At 40.8% G+C, this 25,076-nt stretch overlaps 2 protein-coding genes across 4 annotated transcripts; both read right to left on the bottom strand.

The window, feature by feature from the left end:
• Positions 1–235: 235 nt before the first annotated feature.
• On the bottom strand, positions 236–15,829 carry SMARCE1 (SWI/SNF related, matrix associated, actin dependent regulator of chromatin, subfamily e, member 1). 2 transcript variants are annotated; one of them, XM_065651410.1, is made up of 11 exons: positions 15,731–15,829; positions 14,754–14,804; positions 14,192–14,235; positions 11,008–11,112; positions 8,673–8,753; positions 7,433–7,564; positions 5,692–5,863; positions 3,842–4,014; positions 2,917–3,018; positions 2,194–2,404; positions 236–1,711 (listed from the first exon to the last, which is right to left on the bottom strand). In XM_065651410.1, exons 2-11 carry the CDS (start codon positions 14,758–14,760, stop codon positions 1,503–1,505), a joined length of 1,236 nt encoding a protein of 411 aa, XP_065507482.1. In that variant the 5' UTR covers positions 14,761–14,804; positions 15,731–15,829; the 3' UTR covers positions 236–1,502. The 2 variants fall into 2 exon arrangements, with proteins under 2 accessions (XP_065507482.1, XP_065507481.1); XM_065651409.1 differs by having other exon boundaries at positions 236–1,714; positions 15,731–15,828.
• Positions 15,830–20,484: 4,655 nt separating this feature from the next.
• Positions 20,485–24,795, bottom strand: KRT222 (keratin 222). Of its 2 annotated transcripts, none has more exons than XM_065651421.1 (6): positions 24,700–24,795; positions 23,495–23,623; positions 22,490–22,716; positions 22,329–22,450; positions 22,040–22,145; positions 20,485–20,698 (listed from the first exon to the last, which is right to left on the bottom strand). In XM_065651421.1, exons 1-6 carry the CDS (start codon positions 24,793–24,795, stop codon positions 20,485–20,487), a joined length of 894 nt encoding a protein of 297 aa, XP_065507493.1. The 2 variants fall into 2 exon arrangements, with proteins under 2 accessions (XP_065507493.1, XP_065507494.1); XM_065651422.1 differs by having other exon boundaries at positions 22,329–22,405; positions 22,496–22,716.
• Between the last annotated feature and the right edge of the window lie 281 nt (positions 24,796–25,076).

The following is a 25,076-nucleotide window of genomic DNA, read 5'->3' as shown; positions in this document are numbered from 1 at the left end:
CATGGTTTCCATTTCCTCGTAGGAGTATTCAGTTTGTGTCCAACTTTGCCAAAAACCACATTAGCATCAGAGCTCCTACTTTTCCTTAAAAGATGAGGAAAATACATGTTTTTGTTCTTCTCTGGGCTTAAGATGGAGAACAGCTGATGAAAGCTCCGAATCAAATCCAGGCGTTACCTTAAAAGACAAGAACCAGACCACTGTAAGTTTTAAAAAAACCAAACTTGTTGGGTTTTATTAGTTTTAGACCATTAAAAAAAAAAGACCAAAAGGATTTAAAAAACGTTACCGTCTGATATACCCACTATTCCATAAAAACATCCTGGTTTATCGAAGCATCTGCATCATGTGTTCTCTTAGAGCTGTAAAGTCATGGAACGGCTTGTATCTCTTGGTGTAATTCAGTGTATTTTTTACTTCAGGAGGGTTTCTGCTCATAGAGGGCAAAATGGGGCATTTTCAGTACATCTGCAGAGCTCCCGGAGGTTTTGAAAGGTCATGGGAAGCCAAACTGCTCTTTTTTACCATTTGTGCCTTATTTGTGACTGTTCAGAGAACACGTACGTGTATGAACACTCCCCTGCTCTGTATTTTGCCGTTTCTCTGGCTGAAGTTGTACCAGGATGCCTTGGCAGCAAATAAAGGAGTTAATTGTTAAAGAAAAGCAAGGAGTTGGTGAGAAGAATCCCGCATCACAGAAATAACCCCTCAGATACATCATTTAATTCAAAATGACTACGCTCAGCCCTTTGGAAACGGAGGTCCTGAAACGCTGCACGCGGAACACGAAGTTTCTGTCCCCGCAGAACAGCTGCTCTATAAAAGACGACACCAAAACAACCCGAACCCGTGTCTTTCGGCCTTATTTCGGAGCACAGCTCATGAGGACCGATTATCTTTAAACACCAAGGTCTGGGCATCTGCAGGGGACGCGTGGCAAGAGCTGGCACAGCAGGGACAGCACTCGCAGGCTCCTGGGGGGTTTGGTTTGCTCAGGGTTGTCCCCAGGACAACTCGGTGACACCGCAGCCTCTCTAGAAAGCGGGTGCTATTTTAATGACTGTGTTTCCTCAGCCTCTGTCGCTCCCTGGTAGCAGATGTCACGTTCCGCTGAGCTGGGGCAGAGGGGACACACGTCTGTCCCTCGCCAGCCACAAAGGAACAAGGACTTTTGGGAAAGACACTGTCACTGCGGCCATGGAACCAGAGGAAAGGGAAAAGGCACGATTTCTGATATAAAACCCCAAACCAATGCTCTTCCGGGGAAGGAATCCCAAGCAATACGATCTCTACATCTTGTACATGTTTTTCCTTCCTGTCTGTTGTCAGATCCTTTGCCCTACAGACCCTTTAAGTACCTGTGCTGATACCTGACAAGTTATTAAAACCCAATATCCTTTGGAGACAAGCGATACAGGCAAGGGAGATACAAAAACCGCGTAGCACATTTTGAAATCAAACCAGTACTTCATTAAAAAGAGACACATGAAACGAGTCAATATTTATTCTTTCTTCTCGCTGTCCTCCGTGCCGGGGTCTGTGGGAGGCTCCTCCACGGTCGCGCTGTTGCTCTCGGAGCCGGTGTTGCTGTCGCTGGTTCCCTCCTCCGCGGTGCTGTCCCCCCCTTCCTGGCCGCTTTCCTTGTCATCGAGGGTGGATGTTCCTTCTTCACCATTCTGCTGGTTTTCTGTGCTCTCTTCTGGGTGAGGCTCTTCTGGAAGAAGAGATTTCTCAGTGTCATTTAGATGCCAATACATTTATTTAGGTTGTGCAATTAGAATTGAAGAAGAAAAAGCCACACATCAGCTTGTAAGAGCAGCGTGGAAAGACGTGTTGTTCTATCGTCCTTGCCAGACACAAACCCGTCCCTCCCAGTTGCTCCCAGCTGACCCACCTCTGAAAGGCAAGTGAGGTTTAGGAAGCATTTTTTTCCCCGTGGGCAGATCGCACACAAAGCATCGCACCGGGCTTTGTGGTATCTGGTCCTCTCCCCTTTTAGAAAGGGGCAATTTAAACGCAAATAAAGCAAACACCTGCAGTCACCACGATGGAGTTAACGATTCTGAACGTTGTTCTTAAGCCTTTCTTCCTACTGACAGCAAAAATAGGGGGCGTCCCGCTCCGCTAGGCCTTTACAGAGATGCCGTAGTGCTGGCCCCTCGGGGATGCTGACGCTGGTGTTCCAACACTCACCTGTCTCCACTGGAGCACTCTCCTCTTCCTTCTTCTCCTCCGCCTTGTTGGCCGCCTGCTCCTCCTCAGCTGCCGTGTTGCTCTGACTGCGCTCGGCTTGCTCTGCTGCTTCTTTCTCCCTTTCCTCCTGCCTCTTGCGAGCCTGTTCCTCAGCCTGAGCGATTTCGGCCGCAATTTTTTCCATATCCACTTCCACCTTCAAACTGCATAACTAGCAATTCAAAAAAAACAAAAGGGAAAGCTTTTGTTTTTCAGTTTAACTGAGCTAGTAAAACCCAATCATTAATTCAATATTTCTACGTGCAGTGTAATTCTTTTGATTTGACGAAGTTTCTATTAAAAGCTTTGGTAACTAGGGAGATACAACCACATTAAAGAAAAAAAGGGGTAAAGAAGCAACCTAAACGGTGTCATTTGAAGCAGGCGAGGACAAAGCAGTGTGATCTCTGCCATCCTGGAGCTGGTTTCTAGTGAACTCAACCAGTCCAGCCTGAAGGCACTTTTTAAACAGCACTGGCTGAACGTCACCACTACAGGTCACTGAAGGAGCGTGAAATAACAAACGCTCCGTGTTTTAGAGCACTGCACACTAGGACACTGCATCATCAGGCGTGTAATTATGATTAACGGAGTGCAGAACCAAACGGAAGCGGTTAAAGCACTCGTACAAATGGGTAACTGGCGGATTCCTCACAGTAAATGGAGGAAAAGTGGGAGTTTTACCCTTTTAAGCTCGTTGTTAAAGGATTCTGTGCTTTCCAAGAACTTCCTCTTCTTCTCCTGGTGACGCTCTTCAATCTGCAGCAGCTCCGCTTCCAGTTTACGCTGGAAATGAATCAAATGGCAAGAACATTACTGCTATGCAGTCATGGGAAGAACTGGACAAAGTTTACAGCTACGTACAAAAATATTTAGACCAATATTGAAAAATATACCCATATAATATATAACCACCCTTATGCTTCCCTTGATCTAGTACCCAATAGCTAAGAAGTTCATCTTGAAAAGTATGAACAATAAATGAGTCTCTGCAGTACGTCAAGATTGGACAGGCATGTTACGAATGAGAAACGGTCTGTACTTGAGCTGAGTCTTCCAGCATAAAATATGCATTTTGTTTCATATTATACACCCCATAGGTACATATACACACACATTAATTAATGCAGGAAGATAACATTTCAAAGGAAAGAAGGGGATACCACCCCCTCCCTCAAATCTTCTTCTGTTAATTAAAAAAAAGACAAATTTTGAACTCGTGACCTCACTAGATTTCCTTGTATGCTTTTAACTTTCAATGAAAAATGTTACATTAGGGAGGATTTACTGTAACGGATCTACCAGTATTAAACAGAAGACTCGCACTACATACGGAGGAGTTATTTATAATAATGAAGAGCGATGAAATTAATACTTAAGATATCCTAAAGAACTAACTAGAGTTTAACATGATTCTCAATTCAAAAAAAGCACAAAAGGTGAAGTCTCACGTCTTGCAACTTCTAAGAAAACCCAGAGCTGAGCTATTCGAGTGCACAGAACATTGACACCCAACAAGAACAGTCATGTAGATGATCAAACGATCCGAGACCTGGAGCACGGCCCAACCCCGTTATGGTTTAGCTGCCCTCATATTGTTTATCTTTACCTGATGAACCATTAAAGATTGAACCTGGCGTTTAAGAACTTGCATTCTGGCCGTAGTGACAACAGAGCGGACATCGGGCACCACGCTCTCGCTCAGGATCTCGCTGATGAGACGATGGTTTCTCTGGAAACGAGCTGTGGCCGTATGCTTCATGGAAAATCCATCATCGTAGTCTGGAATGAGAGTTTGAAGTGGAACCACTTTAATACCACAAAATGACCAACGACACTGTTACTACTAAGGAAAAACAAAATAAAAACCCTAACGCCAGTTGCTGTCATGTCACAAAGTTCATACTAACAAATACAGAACATCAGGAAATCGGGGAAAAAAGACAAGGACAGAACACGGGTTACCCTGGCACAGCTCTAACAGCCGTGATTTTATATGCATTTCCCACGTCTGAGATTAGTTATTTACTGTGTTGCTTTCCATGTTTCCAAAGTGGGACTATTAAATTAAAATAATTAAGTATCATTAAGTATTGGTGAGGAAACAAACTTAGAAAAAACTTCTGAGAGTATAATTCATATTTAGTCGAGTATTAAAATGTTAAGCAACAAGTATGAATTATCTTCCAGAATGACGTCATGTGGAAAAGTCCAGAAGTTGAATTTATTTTACATCAGGTTTTCCTAATGGAGATTATTCTCTTAGCTATTCACAGAAATTTTAAGGAGAATCCTAACATATCATGCCAGAAGATACTACCAAATATGATAACTAGTTTAATGAAATTTTCCATTTGCTTTATTTCAAAGTGTTCTGTTCCATTTCTCATTATCTGATTAAGTGAAGTGAAAAGTGAAAAACAGTGGCAAGTCAACAGACTTGCAAGAGACAAATATCAAGCAAATTTGTCTCCTTAATGTTGTGCCTTTGTCCTGTTACCGAGATCCCTTCCATGCTAAAAGTGACACGCAGGACGGGATGGACACATTTGCATCACTCATTGGTCTGTCCCAGATGGGAACGATGCAGCTCAGGCCCCAGAGCAGCTGGTTCTGCAGGAGTTCACTTGACCCAGGCAGCACAGAACAGACTTTGAAGTCCCAAAACGCCAGTTAATGGAATATTACACCTATTTACGTACATTTTGCAGTTACCTCACACTGGGGAAAAGTGCTGTTTGCCATGAGCTTTATCTCAAGGGTGTGCTTGTACAAGGGGGAATTAAAAAAAAAAAAAAAGGGTGTAACTGAGAACATTTTTCACCCTCAGGTTTCAACAAGTATTTGGTCATGAGTTTGAAAGCAGACATCAAGCGTATAAATCTGAGTTTTCCCACTGGGTGGGGTGCATTTCCTTGCAGTCGAATAAACTTGCAGAATTTTCTCATCAACATGTCAACAGCAAGGTTAACTTATTTTCTAAAGAATCTCAAATGACAGTTGTTGAACACATTTGAAGTTCAGGTGCCCTTAATCACACCAGAACTCTGCCTGTCAGAATTATGCGCTTCTGGTAATAAAACACAAAGTTCCATTCAAGCTGGATTAAACTGGGCATCTAAGCCTTTTGTAACGTGTGTGTTACAGCCATTATGGAGCTGTTAGCATGCTGATTTGCTCTGAACCATAACCATTACTTCACATATAATTAAGCGCTGGAATAACTTTTGCCACCGGCTTGTCATCTTAGCTTTTGGAAACAAGACAAAGTCAGCTGTTGGCTGTACAAAATAACACGTGATAATGAAAAAAATCGGTATTAAAGGCACCAAACCAGAAAGGAAGTCACGTTAAACGTTGTGCAAGTTGCACGCTGGTAGTTTTCCACATCTGGCGGCCATTTCTCTATCGTGTTGGTCCTTTAACGAGACCGTCTCACGCAAATCCCTCTGCGCTTACCGTCGGGATCTTCGGCCGGCTGGATGCTCATGTAGGGCTCGCCCTTCTCCATGCGCGACTGTCTCTGCCGGCTTTCTTCTTCCAAGGCGGCCTCGGCACGACTTTTCGCGTTGATGTAGGCGAGGTACGCGGGAGAGTTGTGGTAGGCCTTCATGGACTCGTTGTACTCAATCTGAAACGTGACCAACATGGTTTGATTGCACCACTGGACCATTTCAGACTCGACAAAACCGCAGCCAGTGTAACTCCAACTGTAGTTACACAGACAACGCTCTTTGGAATCATCTGGCTGATACGCAAACGACCATATTCGCTCAGGGTTTCTTTTTACAAATGAGAACTTCTCCCAGAGTCATTAATGTTTTAAAAACACTAGCTGGGCTTTGAGGTACATTTCAGTTATAATACCTCAAACGTCTTACAATAGCTTTGTTTTTTGAGATTTAAAAATCAAACACCTCAAAACGAGGCAAACTATCTTTGATAATTTATTTTAAAAAATGAGTTCACTTAAAATATTCTCAATAATTCTCTGGAGTTCTAACTAGATCTTTGCTTCTGATTTCTTCTTGTTCCTTATTCCAGTATGTCATGAACCAGTTTTCAAAATAACTTATGATTTTTCCATTCTTTGATCCATCCCCACACTGGGATGACACAGAATGCTGCAGCCAGACTAGTGTCTCCTCTGGTAGCAGGACTGCATCGCTATTTTCACCTTCTTTGAAGTATTTTTCCCTTCAAATTGCTTTAATCTTGCTTTTAAAATCTGCCAAGTCTAGATTTTGTACAGTGATTTAAGATATTTCCAATGAAAAATAAGGTATTACCTACAATATTGTTAAAAGTACCTAAACAGCTTGTTTTCTTTATGATCAGAACTGGAATCCTTCCACCTAGACACTGTAAAAATATAAACAAGATGGCCCCTGCCCCAAGGAGCTTACAATCTAAACATTATTACCAAGTTAAAAAATAGAATTCCTTCATTTTTTTTCCAACTAAGAGCATCGAGCTTTGCAGAACTTCTCTATTGACTTGGAATAAAACCAGCTTTGATGTGACCAGGTTGTACAGAGCCTCAGGTGCCTGCCAGGTTTAGGCACAACACAGCAGCTGGACAATTCTCCGCTTGTACCTTAAAATCACAATAACAGTCTTGTAAAAGTCCTCAGCACTTACCAACCATGACACACGAAGGAGCCGTCATCTTTTGTCACGAAGATCAATAAAACCAAAACAAACCCACAAGAAAACCCTAAAAGCGGTAGCTTTTTTTTCTATTAAGAAACAAAACACTATATGCCATAGCGTGGAGTTACACCAGATTACACCATGAAAACCAAACCCTACGTGACTGGAAGTCTCTTACGAACATGTTCATGACAACAGCAGTAGTTGCAGAGCACCAGTTTTGAAAGAGGATTTTTGGTGTTGAGACAATCTTTTCAATACTGATGTTGTACAATCAAATCCATTCATTAAACAGTTAAAATCGACACTCAATTAATAAATACTTCATTTTGAATTAGGTCTAAAAACTGACCAGTCACAGTTGATGTACAGTTATTTAAAAAAAAAAAAATCTAAGAGACGTGTCAGGACATACTTCCATTTAAGTTACATACAGGGGTCTCGTGAATGCCTCATACACCACTGCATGGGTAAGATGAATTTTTCTTCTCAGACCAGTTCCTAGAAGAATCAGCTGTAATAAACATCCCAGATTTCTTCCATTTACCTTTTCAGCTTCATATTCATTCAAATACTCTTGCTTCTCTTCATCAGTGAGATCTCGCCACATTCCTCCAATAATCTTGCCAATTTCCCATAACTTCAAATCAGGATTGGACGCCTTCACTTGGTCCCAGACCTTAACAGAAACAGCTGGAGCTTTACTAATGATATCTAAATACTTCCAAATTAAACATTTTATATTGTCATCTCAGAGTTCTTTCTGGAATCATCATGAAAAACAGGATTAAGTTAGGAATGAGCCTGGCTAAACTATCTCGATTATTTTCTGGGGCAGGAAGTCAGCAGGAAGCCATCTACTGAAACGGCTTTGGTTTCATGAGAATATTGCCTTTAACCCTCATAATTCTCTTCTTAAATGCACATCGCTGCATCTCTGGGAAAAAAAATTGCTACTGAGTAAACACATCCAGCAGTAGATTATGATAAAGAGCACTGAGCTTTTCAGATCAGAATGTAACATTTCAAAATATTTTTCAGTCTTGCTGATCAATTTGAGTTCCAACAAGTTCTGACTCCACCAAAAAAGTTCCTAACTTTATAGGGAAAAAAAAAAAAAAAAAAAAAGAGAGCTGCCAGTGTTATTTCTTGCTGCGCCACTTGACTTTTTTTTTTTTTTGTTGATGGTTTTTTGCCTAAGACAGACAGGCTGGTAAAGATACTTTACCAGAAGTGGAAGAATTTCCTTCTGGCTCACCCGCTTCAGACAGGCTGACATCCCCTCCCCATACCCCATCAGATTTCAGACTGCACAAGAGTCTCCTACTTTCTGTCAAACAGTTCATAGAATAGCGAAGCAAACGTTGCCACAGGCTAGGGTGGTGAAGGAGAACATGCAAAGTCCACTCATCGCTACTCTTCAGTCCAGCTACAGCACTGTACCAAGCCCAGTATACCGCAAGGAATACTTCCTTTATATAAAAAAGTTCTGGCAGTAAGTCACAGGCACTTCTGAATGTGGCAGGGTGGATCCTTGTCAGCAGAGACAGCGGTAGTAATTATCATTTTAGAGAAAACTTTTCCCCCCAGAAATTGGCAACTGTCTGAACAGACTACTGCTGCCTTTATTCTGAAGGGCAATGCATCTGTACTTTACAGTTCCCTTAAAGAATGTGCAGGCTGTTAGAAGTAAAAGTTTAGAAGCTGAAACTAAGATAATAGCAATTAATTGTTAGCACATAGGAACACTAGCTTTTGTTATTACTTGTTTGACACTGTATACCCACCTTCCGGCTGTACCTCATGTAGGGCATCAGAGGCTTGTCTGGGGGTTTGGGGGGCTTTGGAATGGTAATACCAGAGGAAGCCTATAAAAGAACCGAATAAATCCATTTGTTAATGTGATCGCTGGACAGTTTCTATACACACGACTTTTGGAAAACACTCATTCTTGTGCCATTAACACAAACCACACGCACCCCAAGAGAAGCAAGCAACATCACCCAAAAATCACCCGAACTGTGAACAGGTACTAACTACAGCTGGTCCTCACAGTATTATTTTTCCAATTTAAGTTTGTCCTTTTATCTGCAAGTTTACAGAGTAGTAACTAGATAAATCTTCAAAAGGGCTCCATATTCTTAAAACTGAAATACACAGCTTAGAAATCTACATGGAAACTCCAATTACAGCAGGTTGTTTTTCTCACTTCTGATAAGCAATTAATTTTACCTGTTTTGACAAATTTAATGTGGCTACTCTACAGGTGAAAAAGGAGAAAGTTTAAGAGACATATTTTGACTTTCAAATCATTTTAGCAAGATACTTCTCTGCAAAATTTGTCAGTGGTAATTTGGAGCCAATTAAACGACTAATTGTAAAAAGAAAACCATCCTATGCAACTGATCCGCCAAAGTGGGCATTATTGGTATCCAAGCTGTACTTAATTGTCCCAATTAGCCTGTAATATCCTTCTGCACCCTGATATTCCTTTTGGTTTGTGCACGTTGCTTGCACTGAACAAGAGGACACTGAGCACCAACTGTTGCTGATGGGAAGTTGCTGCATCCCCTCGATCTACAAAACACCCATCAAGGTTTTCTCCGAAAACCCTGCGGTGACATCACAGTCCTCATCAACTGCAGGTTCCGAAAATCTCCACTCTTCACGCACTTAAACATGCGAGCAGTTCCGTTAGATTAATTTGGAGTATTTTCATATAAAGCAGTTTCAAGATTTTTCAGGACTAGGGCCATAGATAAACAAATACTCTGATTTGACCAAGAAGATTCATGTTCAATATTCAGCTTTCAAATTTTTCCTCTTGATATTTTTTGTTTTGCTGAATTTATGGAGCTCTATGAAACAATGCATACAGAATTGTGTATAAATAATGTACATGAGGCATATGCATTACCAAAATGTATACAGATATACACATACAGATGGATTTGAAAACATTAACAGAAATTGTTTAATGCTTTTAAATTAACAGGAATTTAAAGACACCATACATATATTGATATATGCATGGCAGAGAAGGCCATGTATGCTTATGACATACAGAAACAATGAAAGTTCTCAGACAAAATCTAACTCGTATAAGGAAAAAAGTATACATTCAGTCAAGTTCCAGCTTGTATGGGGAAGGTCTTTTCTATAAGCATTTTAACAAACCAGATGAACTTCATATTTGAAGTTTGAAAGAAGGTTTATATAAGAGAGGCATAAAAAGAGTACACTTCTTTAAAAGAACCATGTATTTGTTCCTTGCGGTATCTTTATATCACATTCCAAACTAGTCAGATGTTTTGAGATAGGAAGTTTTACATGAAAAACCCTGAAGTTATGAGAATTAAGGAAACTTAAAAAAAAAATAATCAGGGATTTACTCTATTTGTGTTGTGCTAGTTATGAAAATGTTACACTTCCAGTGTCTGTTTTTGTTTCGTAACTGCATCCAATGCTCAGGACTTGATCTTGGAAAGAAGCTGTCCCCTCTTTCATCACTTGACTTTACCTCATTTTATTTACTCCATGAAAAACGAATGTAACATCCATTTTCCACACACTGACAGAGTACATAAGATCTGAAAGGATTCTATTTTATAATCATCACACTTTTGTTGAAAAAAAACTTGGGACTTTGCAGTTATTACCAGACTAAGACTGGAAAGAAAAATAAAGGCTTGCATCTCTTGCATGGCTCAATAGGATGATGCAACTACTATCAACGATCTCCAGTTTGCAAAATATTCATCCTTATTTTTGTGCCAGTAAACCTCCATCAAATGAGCAGCTCCCTCCCTCCAAGAATTTGTACCCACGCTACAGAACTTTGCCCTAAACATGCAGTGGCCACTGAAGACCATGAACTGTCTTTGTGGAGTTCTGCATTGTACACAATTACCACTTTTTTTCTCTGCGGAGTAGAAGTCAATTTTCCTGCAAAAGGTTTCAGAGTGAAAGGGAAGAAGGGAAGAGGTGGGGAATAATAAGAATCAGAATTTTTTCTTTTGATAAAGAAGCGGCAGCAGCCGAGATTCAGAAGAACCTGACTCTAAAGCCATTTTTGGTCAATTCCTGTTGTTTGCTGGATGATGTAATAGTTGATTCTCCTACCGTGACCCGGCTGTTGGTGCCCGGGTTCCCTCCCAGCCTGTAGTTGTTGTAGGCCAGATGGCTGTATGGATTGTATCCCACAAACCCTGGGGTGCTGGGCATTTGCTGATGGAAACAAATGAGACAAAAACACGAATGAGAAATGAGCTCAAACGAGGAAAACACAGAAATGAAAATGAACTGCAATATGGCATGCAAAAGCAACCAGAATTTAAACAAGCAAATGAGGTGTAGCAGTTGATATCTTCTCAACACACAAAACTTACTCCAGTATAAACCTATTAAAGAACAGGATTTATAAGCAAACGTGTCACTACAAATTTGTCTGAAGTTGGTGATTTGATTTCTTTTAAGCGTGTATCTCATTTCACCAAGTATTCTATAAATCCAGCTCATAGCCAATAAAGTTTTCCAACATAAGCCACCAAGTAATTCAGAAAGACTCTTACATCCAAACGGTTGAACTTATAAGGCAACACAGCACACAGTAATTGGGCAGAAATTCCCAGCATCAACATTTACTGCACCAATGAAAATCCCCATCTGCTCTTTTTCCCATCCTTCTGCCTTTCCAACAAATATTATACTGTCAATAAATAGGAAAAGAAAAAAAAAAAGTTCTCTCAAAGCACTATGCACCACTAGCAACCTCTGAAGACTTTCCCTGTGGTTTGCGAAATTTAAATATTTTAGGGAACTGGGATTAGAAAGCTGGGAGAGCAGACAATTCAGAGCGATATCCTGTTGTGAGGCTGCAGACTGAGGTGAGGAACCTCTGCAATCAAACCTACAGGTTAGAAACTACAGGCTAGTCTGAACAGATCACAGAATCTGAGACAATTTCAGAAGTTAACCAACACCTTCGTTCATTCTTGACAGTGGATCAATTTGTTCTCACCTCGGTAACATAAAGAACGTAATTTCTTTACAACTCCTTCTTACCCATCATCTACACAAAATCAAGTTGCAGAGGGTTCACTGTATTCCTTTCCTCACATAAATTTCTCTTGCCTTTTTCCCATTATCTACCACTTCCCAATCCAATCTTGTTGGGGAAAAAAAAAAAAGAGTATCAACTGTTTAACAGGAATTGTGATAAAGTCCTGACTGTGGTGGTCCCGTAACTCCATGAGGATTCCCAATATCCCATAATGTTTCTAGATATCTAAGTGTCACCCGCAGAGTGTCCCACTCTTTAGCCCTAATAAGAAACGTGCATTGCAATGGTCTTTTAAAGTGATTCGCTGACTGCATCCATTCTAGATCATAGTTACAAAAATTCCACAGCTACGTTCAGGACTCCAAGAACAAAAGCATGACAAATAGAAACACTGAACAAAAATAACCTGTAAAATTAATCAACATTAACTTGTGAAGTTTTCAAGTACAGGTAGACACACTGTAGTTAGTTTATTTCTAAACATACAGAGTAAAATTATCCTTTAACAGTCAGCCTTCAAATACATCTTTTATTGCCAATCTTTTTAAACTCGGTCATGACAGCAGTTAACATTTACTCAATCTGTATGCCTGTGATCATGACATACACATTCACTATTTAATAAGATGCCATTTTACTGAAGTTTTCTGTATCACCATAACAACAGGTTTTGACTGTGCTGAACTACACCTCTTCAATAAAAATCAGATAACAATTGTAATCTCCATCCGCTTAATTCTTTATTTCTGCAAGGAAGGATTTAAATGTTACAAGGAAACTACCTTGCATTACATGGGGAGTTTTTACTCCAGCTATAACACCAAAGTTGCGAGAACTACTGGTGTTTTGTCGACTGTAGTAACTGGAACTGGCTGTGGAAGAACAAGCAGGTTATTTGTCTGTTTTTATGACTTGCATTAACAGAGCACAGACCATCACCTCAACGACTGTATAGAACATAAGTAATCCAGAAGATGTTTCAAGACGGGTAACACATGTCATCAGTTGCAGTTTTGAAATTTGTTTCACGTGCCCTTCTGCAGGCTTCTATAACTTGACTAAAGGATGTACCACACGATATAAACCGTTTAACCACATCTGTATCCAAAGGAACCAAACGTGCACAGCGCTCGATGCAGGAATCCCGTTGTCAGTGATGCCATCGCGTTCTTTCTAACACTGGCACAAATCTATTAAGTTGTGAGCAAAATGAAAACTCTGAACAAACTATGCAAATAAAGTTTTATTTATGTAACTTTATAAGAACAGAACTTCTATTTATACATTATGTACTTTTCAAGCCGCTTTAAATGAAAAGTGTGGCACAATAAATTTGAAGGATTGCATCTCATCTAAACCTCATCCTGCAGTTTTTATCCCAGATGCAACGATCGGAGACACTCTACTGGGTACCAGTTTGCAACTTCTCTTTGGTAAAAAGAAAAAAAAAAATTCACTGTAGCATCTTTGCTCATTTTTCTGTACAAAAGATTCGTATTTTCTTGTGTGAATATATAACTTCTAAAATGCAAGATAATTAGGAATGCAAACACTATGGAATAGGTGCGTTTGCTTTCAAATGCTTTTCTGCCCACACCACAGTGGTATTTCAGCACCTTTTTCACACGCAAGGATGCACCTGGACATGATTCAAAGCTACTTTTCGCGTTTTCCTTAGTGTCACTCCAAACCATTTCACTAGAAAGTACAATATTTCTCATGCCATAGACTCCAAACTACCACTGATTTCAAGAAATTCAAATCGGGCTGGCATCATGAGTGTTTTATTATGCTGACCCGATAGAACAGAACTGTTGCATACTCCTGCACTCCTCTGAAAACCAGCTGCGTACAACAGAAACACACCAAAAAAATGCACTGTCTGCCCATGACTTGGGCACAAGTGGAGTGGGAAGTTTTAGAATATATCAGTTTGTTCTTAAGTATTCCAGTGTAATGTTGCAACCTATTGTGAATATAATTTTAGACCAACTGACTGCTTACAGAAAATTACGTATCTGCAGAGTCTAGCCTTAAAGGTGAAACAACTTTATTCAGCTTCTCTTTCACAAACTGCTTAAAAAAAAGAAGAAATTAAACAATGCATATCATATTAATAACCAAATACAACTAGTTTGTGTTTCCAATATAGGAAGGTGATGCAACTCCATAATTATTGCTCTGGTAAGTTATTAAAGGCTATATTACCAGCGCTGTGTTAATGAGAAAAATCACTATACTTACAGTTGCAGGAGCTGGGGTAGGAGGTGGGGCATAAGATGGCCTTTCTGTCAAGATATAAATGTAAGCAATATTTTTTTTTGAAAATTTGAATAAGTTCTTTACGAGGCATCTGCTGTGGCATTTTTAAGCAATTTACAAAAACAAGACAGAAATCCTACTCTCAAAGACAAGGCAAAATGTTTTGCCACTGAAGAGTGTAAAGCAAAGAACACAAGAGAAAGAAAAGAAAGAAAAAAATAAAGACCACGCTACTGCTGTATTTCCAGCCTTTTATTTAGGCATAAGACTGAAGAATATGAAAACCATTTATACGTCTATCAATTAAAAAGAGGGTAAGCAAAAATGTAGTGAAACAGAATCTGTGATGTTTGGATTTCCTATGAAAACTACATGCCAGAAACCAGCCACAGCAGGATTTAAGGCCAAAGAGTTTGGTCAGAAACAACTACACTTCATATCATTCCTTTTTATGCAAGGAATAATAGGAATATCTCACAAACAGGTTCTGCTGAACCAGATCTTTAATTAACCAAATTAAAGGAAGAAAAATCTGAAAACTTACTTGACATTTTGACAGGCAAATTTTCAGCCACCTGACATTATATTTGTACTTCTGAAAGACAAAAGAATACCATGCTATTAAGTATTATGGCTTTGCTTCCCCAAATCTTTGAAACTTCAATCATTATAGTTACCATTAATTATTAAAAAGTCTGCCAATTTTGAAATAAAGACAAAAGAGTTTCTCAAAACAAAAGTGTTATCTCTTTGAAAAATGAATGTACTTTCCAAGTAATCTGGCCTTAAATAGCTGTGAAATAACACCCGGGTTTAGCATCTTCATATTAAGGTATATGTATTTTTTGCCTTAAGAAATAAAAAGAACATACCCCAAGATTTTACCCTGTTTCAGAAAACCGGCATGAATGCACGAATGACCAAATTAAATAGTATCTTGAATCACTGAACCCAGCAGCAACACCAGCACAGGCCACGGGATGTGAATGAACATTTTGAACTTTTTAGCAACGAGCCCATTGGTGTGTATGGAAAAGCGCTACAACAGAGAGATGCTTTTTCCTGCATTCCTCTTCAAATAACTCCATGGAAGTTTCCACAGAAGCCGAAATTCCTTTTGAAACACGCGGTAATAACGCGCTGAGCTTCCGACTCGCACGAATTCTCCTCAGGACGGGAGTTCAGGGGGCGCCGGGACGGGAGGGCGGCCCCGGGGGTGCGCAGAGCCGAGCGGCGGCAGCTCCAGCCCGTCTGCCCCCCCCGCGCCTTCCTGAGGAAAACGACCCCCTCAACGAGGCCCCTCGGCCTGGCCCAGCCCCCGCCCAGGGACCGACCGCGGAGGCCGCAGCCCCCTCAGGTCCCGCGGCCGCTAACGGGGACAAGCGCCGAGGCCGGGGCCCCCACACCCTCCTCAGCTCGGCTGCTCCCCGGGCCGCCGCGTTCCCCTGGGCCCGCCCGCCCCGCAGCCGCTGGGCCAGGCCGGTCGGGCGGCTCTGAGCGGGCGCTCCCGCCCCGACTCACCCGCTCCGGCGCCGGCCGCACTCCCTTTGTTCCCTACCAGGCCGGGCTGGCGGCGACAGACGGCGCCTGCGCCCTCAGCTCCGCACTTTCGACACGCCCCCCCCGACCTCCTCCAGCCTCCCGGCCGCGGGCCTAGTTTTCAAGGGGGAGGGAGGTCACCTGCCCTGCTCGCCCCGGAGCTCCCGCCGAGGCGATGCCTTCCCCGCACCCCTCCGGGAGGGCGGGGGCCGGAAGCGTTTGTGGTGAATCTGCGGAACGCAGAGGGTAAAGATGATCCGGGCGCTACGTGTGGGGCCCGGCCCCGCCCCGCCATTACCGGGGAGGAGGCGCCGCCTCGCCCGGTGCCCGCTGTTACCGGCCCTCCCAGGCATCGCGCGGGCGGGGTTGTCTCCGCTTCACACTCGCGGTTTCCAGCACTGGGCTTGTTCCCGTCGCGCCGTGACAGCAAAGGGAAGCTCCCGCCCGCCTTCATGTTCCTCTCAGAACAAGCAGGCGCGGGAGGCTGCTGGCCCCTCGCGCGCGGCGCCGTTTGGCGCCTTTTTTCACCTCAGAGGCAGCGCGCGACCGCTCCCTGAGGCGCTTTTGTCCCGGGGCCGCTCGGGAGGCGCCCGGAGAAACGCTGCAGGGTTCGGTCCGGCCCGAATAAATCCCGCAAGGGCGGGCGGTGCGGTCAGGGGAGCAGTCCTGGCACTCCTGAGGGAGCCCTTTTGTCTCTGTAAAGCGCACGGAGGTGAAGCGGTGGTTTGAGAATGGCACCCCTTCGAAGAGCGGTTGAACAGACATGGCGCCCGGTCCGGCCGTGTTCACCACACGGTGAAAAGTGGGAAGAGGCCGATGTGTCGATAAAAAGAGTGAGCGCAGACAAAGGGCCAGAGGAAGCGGGTTGCCCCGCCAAGTGGTGGGAAGGAGGGCTGCTCATATGGCCCACGGGAAAGACCCTAACTTAAAAAAATATATATAATTTTGAACTAAATCAGACTGTTCAACTCACACTATCACAGGATTATAAATTACAGGGCGTGCGGGGAGCAGTGGGATTGTCTAGAACAATTCATCGCAGAAATTCACGAAGATCTCACACACAGAGGCAAAAAACTTGCAAATATAAAACATGGTGCACTCTGGGAGTCTGAGGAATATCAAGAATTTCAGACCTCAGCATTGGCCATAGGAGTCTTTTTATACTGTGAAAATTGTTAAAGTGACTGAATTAAAAATGAAAATGTAAAGTTTAGCATTTAAATGCTGGCATGTGGCTAGTAAGTTACATTTCTAGACATCCATAAAGGAGGATTTTGGTGGATCTGGTGAATTTGGCAGCTGAAGGAAAGCCAAACAGTCAGTGTTCACAACAAGATAGCAGACGTATCTTTGATTTTTTCTTTTTGTTTTAAACAGAAAAAGATGAAGACAAGACAATAGAAAGGGATAAATGCAGAATACCTGTATGATACTGGCTTGCTGCAAGTGAGACCCATTTCTTGGTGTCTACAGTTTCTCTAGCCTGCTTTGCTTTCATTGTTAAATAAGCACATTTTTATGAACAGATAAAAGAAGCAAGAACTCTACCCTCACCTGCTTACACTGTGTTATCTGTGGCCACAGTGGAAATTTGTTGACATGAAGCACAATAATCGGTGACTTCAATTTGATAATTAAAAGAAAGAAAGAACTGAAAAGATTCCTTGGTCAGCCAGCCAAATACACCGCTCTTTAGTCTACAGTTTCACCTGGGAGGAACATTGGTAAAGAAAAGGTGAGAAAAGACTTGTTAAATTGTGAAAAATAACCTTTTTTCCCCCCCCTGCTTTTGACCACTTCATGCATTCATCTCTATTAATAACATGTTATAGTGTTAGACTGCGTTCAATGTTGATAACGTTAAAACCAATGCTAAATTTGTGCAGTTTACAGAAATATATATTAAGGAGTTTAAGTATTTTTACTGATACTCATTTTCCATGCTAATAGTTCTGATCGTTATATGTGTTTTGAAAGCCAGTATTGTATTCCTTACTTTTTTTTTCTATTTGCCTAATTTGTATGTTGTGATAAAGGTTTTGCCTGTGTACACCTTTTAATATCCTGTATGACATAAGCAGTTTTACTGATTTAATAGGATTGTTTATACTGCATTGGACTAACCAGGGGGCTCTAAATAGTTGGCTCTTATCCAACGGTTTTAATTAGCAACAGTTTCATAAGCTTTGCAACGAGGACATATATTCACTGGAAAGCAGGTTAGGAAAATGAAACTCGTTTTTATGTCAGATATTTGCTTGTATCAACTGTCAGTAGATCAGCTGGTCTAAATTTAATTAGCAGTACGGAAGTGAAGAATTCTTTGCCACATTATCGGGCTTCAGTGTTATATTTTTAATTCAGCTTTGAAGTGACCTAAAATCAGCATGAGATGTTATTGTGAATGCTTCTTTTTCCTGTGCCCACTAGTGGAAGTTCAAGTAGTTTATGAACAAAAGAGTAAGATCTTTACATTTGAAGAGGTGGAATTTGTGAATAATGCTAGAGATACATATGTACTGTAAGGGGAGAAATATCTGAATAAGGCCAGCATTTTTTCCTAGTTATTTAGTATCCCAGACACTGTTTACTATAGACACGAAGTCATTTTTCCCTTCTAAAATAATATGGAGGTTGTATTGCAAGGCAAAGTCAGGTGTATGTTCTGTACTCTGCTGGATGAGGTTTATATCATTAGGGAAAAAAAATCTAGAGCCATGGTGGAGAAGATAATACCCCAAGAAATACCATAGGTCAGAGAATAAGCCAAACACCCCCTGGTTAAGGAAAGAAATGTGTAAGATTGTTCCATTATTGTGTACTGTAGAGATGGCAGTCCCCTGTATTTGTATAGTGATTTTTATGTGCCTGTGCAAGCTCTGCCTGCATGAGGAACTCTGCCCAAGCAGTTTTAAAGGTATATGGATTAAGCTAAGCTTCTGTTACATATTTGCTTACTACTTATCTTTGCATGTCAGCTTATCTTTCAGATTGCAAACTTTGCATGGCAGATGTTGTGTTCTGTTCTTTCTTGTGTGTTACTCAGGACAAAGGACTTCAGATCTAGTCAGGGTTACTGTATTTACCAGAAGAAGAGTAATTTTTATAGCAGGAGGACACTCACCTTACCTGTTATGATAAAGATTCTTAGGGAATTTTTGTATTTCTAATTGTAGAGCAGAGCTTAGAAAAGACTTGGTTGCACTGCTGCAGATTTTCTTACCAGAACTTCTATTTTGTATTTCTTTGCTACTTCTTTCCTTTTAAGGTATATACATTAAAACTCATAAAATATGCATGGGCAAACTCAATTTTAATACCTTTTTATTGTGGTACTGTCATTTACTTTGGTAAATTCATATCCCTGTTTAAAGTGCCTTAAAGCAATTAAAACTTAGTTTAAATTCAAGTATTGTAAAATGTACCAAGTAGAAGCACAAAAAAAAGCTGCATAGTATAAGCACAAAGAAAAAGCTGCATAGTGAAAATACTAGAGCAGGCTAATACATTCAGGATGCCAAATACCCAAATATTAACAACACCAGATCAGTATTAAGGTTAATGATAGTTATCCAGCTTCATACAGTAGATATAGAACTGTGGGCAATATAAATGCATTGTTCTTACCGTTAACAAAAGATAAAAGCATAACTTAACACTGAAAGAATTTGTAGTATCAGTTTTTGTAACACATGCCGTGAGTAATAAGGCGAATACTGACACTTCAGTTAATCTTTTACATGCTGCTGTGAATCCAGCAAATATGGTACGTGGTTCTTATAGATTCTGAGCCCCTGCAGTCCCAGTGGTTTCAGTGAGAGTTTGTGGCATCCACTCCTCTTAAAAATCCTTGGAAACGGTCATTCTTGTTTGAATTTTTGTTTGAAATTTATCTCTTGGTGTTATAAAGAAGTATGTCTGAGCTCGTGTTTCTGTTTTTCCTGTGTACAGATGCAAGATCATCTACTGTACTTTGTATTTGCCCATAGCTACTTTGAGGAGTAGTCGGGGATACTTAATGGATATGGTAGAATTTTACTTTGAATTTGTAGCCCTTACTTTGCCCACTTAATTTGAAGCCACATTAGTTGCACCCTGGCATAATAGTGACTTGTGTGCTAGATGAAGAGCATATGTAAGGGAAAGACATTTTTGCTCAGTTGTTGCCTAAATAAATTCATTGAAAAGTACCAGCCACGTTTCAAAGAAAATTCTTTGTTAATAGTTGATGTATTTTAAGAGCATCTTTGTATGTAATTTTTGCTGTTAGAAAGTGTTATTTTAAAATATATTTCAAGAAGTATGACAGTTGTGATATAAATTACAAGGATTCATCAGTCATTATGTATATGCAATATTGAATAATTAAGAAAATGAAATTCTCATTTCCAGAAAGAGAAAACAAGTTCTCTTTTACAAAGGCATAAAATGTCAAAGTATAAAGTTATAACTTAATTTTTGCAATATTTGGTGAAATTCTACAAAACAACAGCAATAATGAGAAAATTAAAGGGCTGCACCCAGAGTATAAAACTAGTAGAAGTCAGGTTTCTTGGCATCTTAACTCCCTTGCTCTTCTCCCTTTCTTTTGAAAGACTTTAATGTTTTTATTCTATTAATCAAAGTACTTAGTAAGATTTTGTAGTTGTAGCAAGATGGGAGGCCGTGTAAGTCCATCTACAGTTTATTTCCAGAGCTCGTTGGAGATGAACTTCGGGTGAATTCACTGTAGGTTAAGGTTTGATAGAAGGAATACTGCAAGATCGCCTCATTACCAGCCTGACTTCAATGTCGGGAAGAGTTTTCTTTTTCGTCTGTAAACATCCTTCATCCGTTGCTGCCAGGTGGAGATCAAAGCGCAATGAAACGGATTTTTTCCTTAAACGAGGGTTGTCCTTAAAGAAAGAACCTTCCCATTCTTTAATAACTTCATCCACTTTTTCTGTCCTGAAACAATAAAGCAAATGTTTTTATGATCCTTCAGGCAATATGAAACATCTGTCTTCAGGACTGCTTTAAAATGCAGAGAGAAATTGCATAATAAAGTGTCAAGTTACTTTAGATGGGCACTGAGACACTAGAATTTTTTTTTTTTCACAGGTTCATTCTCCAGAAAAGCTAAATAAAGGCTGAGGGTTCATTATATTCTTGTTTTTGTACTTTTAAGTAGACATGGATACAAAACCACTGCTCCAAACACAGCAAGCAGTTTGTTTCCAAGGAGAAAGTTTGGAATCCCACCTCAAAAAGTTTGCAAGAAACCTCCCTAGGGTAGTGGGCAGGAGTGAATTCCTGCATCTGAAAGCCTTCAACATAGGGAGGAGAAAAATCTAGTTGAGATCCAAACCTCAGGATGCCGATCTGCCTTACATTAAAAACAGAAAAAAAGGGCAGAAGTAAAATGTGGAGACTTGAAAACCCATCTCATTTAATAATGTTTAGGCACTCAAATGCTATTGATTTAATTCTCTCAGTACGTGCCAGGATCCAGATCTAAAGTCTGACTCTGGGGGCCTTACTCAGGTTGAGTAAACTGTACCCACACAAATCTGACAAAGCTCAGGTATGAAAATAAGCTTTAGGTATGAAATGTATATGGCGAGCCGTATGATGGCATTAATTTTTAATCCGAATTTCTACGTGTTTTCAACAGCTGATTACAGTCAAGTATTGGTGACGTGGTACACTATGGTTTGTTTTAAATGTAATGTCAAATGCTGGTCTACAAAAGAGCTTGAAGAGCAGCAGGAAAAAAAAAAAAGAATGAGGCAATCTAATACTATTAAAGTAATTGGAAGTGAATAATACATATTAACAGACTTTCACATGCCCACTTAGAAGCCAGGCTCTCTCTTCACTGGGTAGTAATTGGTGAAATGTAGGAGTTCCCAAATAGCAAGTTCAAGCAGCTGAGCCTGAATTTATGTGCATAAATATGCCCCAGAGGGACTTCGCAAACATGGTACGGGCTCTTCTGCTTTCAGCCTTAACTAAATGAATTATTCATAGTTTCATTCTTGACAGAAATAGAAATTAGAAATCAGAAGCATCGTCATGATATTGTTAGCTTATGAAGTAAATGCTAATAAAAATAACTTTAAAATTTAATTTGTTGTTGAAACATGCTATTCAATGTGACTTGAAGAACTGTCATTGTTATTCTGGAGCTTCTTGGCTGTATGGCCATGATATAACAGATACTAAATAAAGGAAAACTCAAAGCCACTGAAATATGATGCCCACCATTTGCTTTCAGTTGTTATTTTGTTAAATACATGTTTATCTTACTGTACAGTGCCATGAGCTTCAGCACTTTCCTTCATAGTATTTCCATCGAGGACAGCTTGTTTTGTCACCAGTTCCACCTTCTCAGTTTCATGCTTCTTTACACCATCTATAAAGGAAAATGCAGATACACTGGGCATGCAGAGGAGAGAGATCACGGCACAGGACCTAGAGGTGTTTTTCCTCCTGCTGCATTGGAAGAAGATCCTTTTGTCATATCCAGTAATTAGTCAGTAGTTAGGAACATCCTTTAGGGCCACAATTCCCCAAGGGGAAGTGTCTAAAACCTCACCTGAAGGCAGTGTAAAGGCAATTTTACTGGTGGTGGGCCGTTTGTCATCCTTCATGACAGGTACAGAGCAACGAAACCTGCAAAAATAAAAATGATCACACTCATCTAGTAATACTGAATTACTGAAATGGAAGATAAATTTGAGTACTTTTTCTCTAAACAAGTACCTGTTCTCTTCTTGCTCAAGCAGGCTGCGATATGTTGCTATCTCCTCCTCCAGTTTCATCCTTGTGTTCAGGAGAATTTCATGTTCCTGGAGCTGTTTCTCAATCCCTCTTCTCACTTCCAGAAGCTCTTTCTCTAAGCATTCAATCTCAGCTTCTAAATTCTGTAGTTGCATGTGGTACTGCTGCTCTGTGGCACGCAACGAACGTTCCAAACCCTTTTCCTGTGAAATTTAACTCACATTTTAAGATTTGGAAAGTGCATGTGTGAAGACGTTTTACGTACTTTTCATTAACAATCTGTATTTTTACATCAGTTCTTTTAAGAATATTCTTTAGGAGCAGGAGCAAAGCTTTCAAGATAACACTTTTGCTGAGAAATTTTCCAGTACAATCTGTAATAATTTAAGAGAAGATTAAAAAGCATAGCCTTCTGTTGTACCCGCAATACACTATCATTGATTTTGCAGATCTCTGATTTTACCTGTATGGTTAAAATTATATCTAGCTCAGTACCATATGAAAACCGAATGGTCTGTGTGGTCTTGTAGCTTATCTGTATTACTGAATTCAGTAAATTGTGGACATGTTTTATCATGAGTGAACTGATAAATTGGGTCCACACATTCAAAAGAAGTTATAAACCTGATGTGAATTGGTTAGGCAGAACGACTGCGAACTTGGTGAGGGAGAATCACGCAAATATGCGTTTGGCAGGTGTGAAAACATGAGAACACGTGCATTTTGAATGGCAGATCCTGAATCCAAACCGGCGATACTCGTAAATGTGAGGAAATAGCTGTGTTGTTGCTGGTTGGTCCGTGCTCTGCGTGACCAGCTGAAAGTCCACTGCAAAGCTGTGCTTTTTTCTGTGCGTTGTATTTCTGCCATATAGTGGATGTGATTGTTAACTGAACTGAAATCTGGAATAGCTTACATCCAAAAAAAAAAAAAAAAATTATTTTTGCCAGGAGATTTCCAGTTGCGTTTTATGCTGCTTACCACAGCGTGGAGAGATTCAATTTCCATCTGCATATGGTGCCACTGCCGTCTTGCTTCACAGAGTTCTGCCCTGGCTGCCTTTAATGCTTCTGCATCTTTGTCCATTCTTTTCACTGTAGCTTCTTCTAGCTACAGGGGATAGAGAAAAAAAAAAGAATATAAAAAAATAGTCTAATAATGAAAATAAAATAGATACATAAAAATCTCAAGGTGGAATTTTTTGAGGGACATATAAATTTGTTAAAGCTAACCGTGATGAGGTGATACTTTACGTACCATGTAGATGGGAAGTCCTTGTCCTGCTGTGTTTGATGGGAAGTTGTTGGCCGCATCTTTATCCCTAATGTATTTCTTGTCAAGGGATTCCCATACAAATTAACCAGCTGTATTTAGACCTTATTTACCTCTCGAGTAAATCAGCTTAACTATCTAGTTCATAGCTGCCGTGTGTTACTGGATTGCTGTGTAGATCGGCCAGATTGCAGCAGGAGTCTGGCCTGAGGTTAAAAAAACCTCCAGAATTTCTGCAATACCTAAGAAGTACAACAGGGTGATATAATACCTTATTTTCACCCTGAATTTATTGCTGTTTGATGGCCAAAAATTGTTTTGCCATTTTGTTTCAAAGTTCATTTGGGTTTTAGAGATGTTTTGTATATAAATCTATAACAGCAGCATTGAGTGGTGATAACATTTAATCAATCTGTATGAAAGAACAAATTATATTTGCTGAAGAGTATAACGTAGTTTTGCTGTGAACGATATAAAATAGTTCCTGAAAAGGTACAGTTTTCTTTTATATATGTGCTAAAAATGGTAAAGCTTTCTGTATATAAATGGATTGTTTACGTTGCCTTTGATTTTCAAGATTCTCTTCCTCTGGGGTAACTAAACGGTGCTAGAGGTTACCATGTTACAGCATATGTCATCATTTAAAAAAATCCCAACGGTATCACTGTTGCAGGTACAGAAAAACATCCAGCTGCATTACACAGCACTCCTTCAGTGGGAATTTCATACCCTAAACAAGATCTATTTCCCTGTCTTCTAGTTCGCATCTCACTGCAGTAAAATCCAAATCCCTTCCCCGATAACACGCTGCATCGCAAAGGAAATACTGTACCTCAGAGAGGCTGCGGGAGGAATTGTCTAGAGAGGGATTGTCCCCTTCCTCGGGAAGGTGTGTGTCTGCAGGGAGTCATTACCTGGGTCCTCGCTGAGCTGATGGTCTTTATCTGATGCCTGGCGCTGAGCGTTTCATACTTTGCCCTGATCTCACGGAGGAGCGGGGGCGCTTCCATCCTCCTCCCATCCTCCGCGCCGCCTGCCCGGGCCCGAGCGATGGGCCGAGCCGGCTGCTGCAGAGCCCGGGCTGCCCGCAGCGCCGGCCGCCTTAAAGCCGCAGGGCTGCATTTCTGGGGCAGCTCGGGAAGGTCAGAGCCTTCCCATCGCTCCCAAAAGCACGTTCGATAAAGCCAAGGTCTGTCGCTTTCGCGGCGGTTAAAATAACGATACCTAAATTATTTGCCGAGGCGAACATACGCGATGTTTTAATGTTTTTGTCGCGCTGTAACTGTGTTGT

This window comes from Caloenas nicobarica, chromosome 24 (assembly GCF_036013445.1).
Source record: "Caloenas nicobarica isolate bCalNic1 chromosome 24, bCalNic1.hap1, whole genome shotgun sequence".
Classification (NCBI taxonomy): domain Eukaryota; kingdom Metazoa; phylum Chordata; class Aves; order Columbiformes; family Columbidae; genus Caloenas; species Caloenas nicobarica.
Note: the sequence above shows the minus strand (reverse complement) of the source record. Positions and strands in the feature narration are given on the sequence as shown.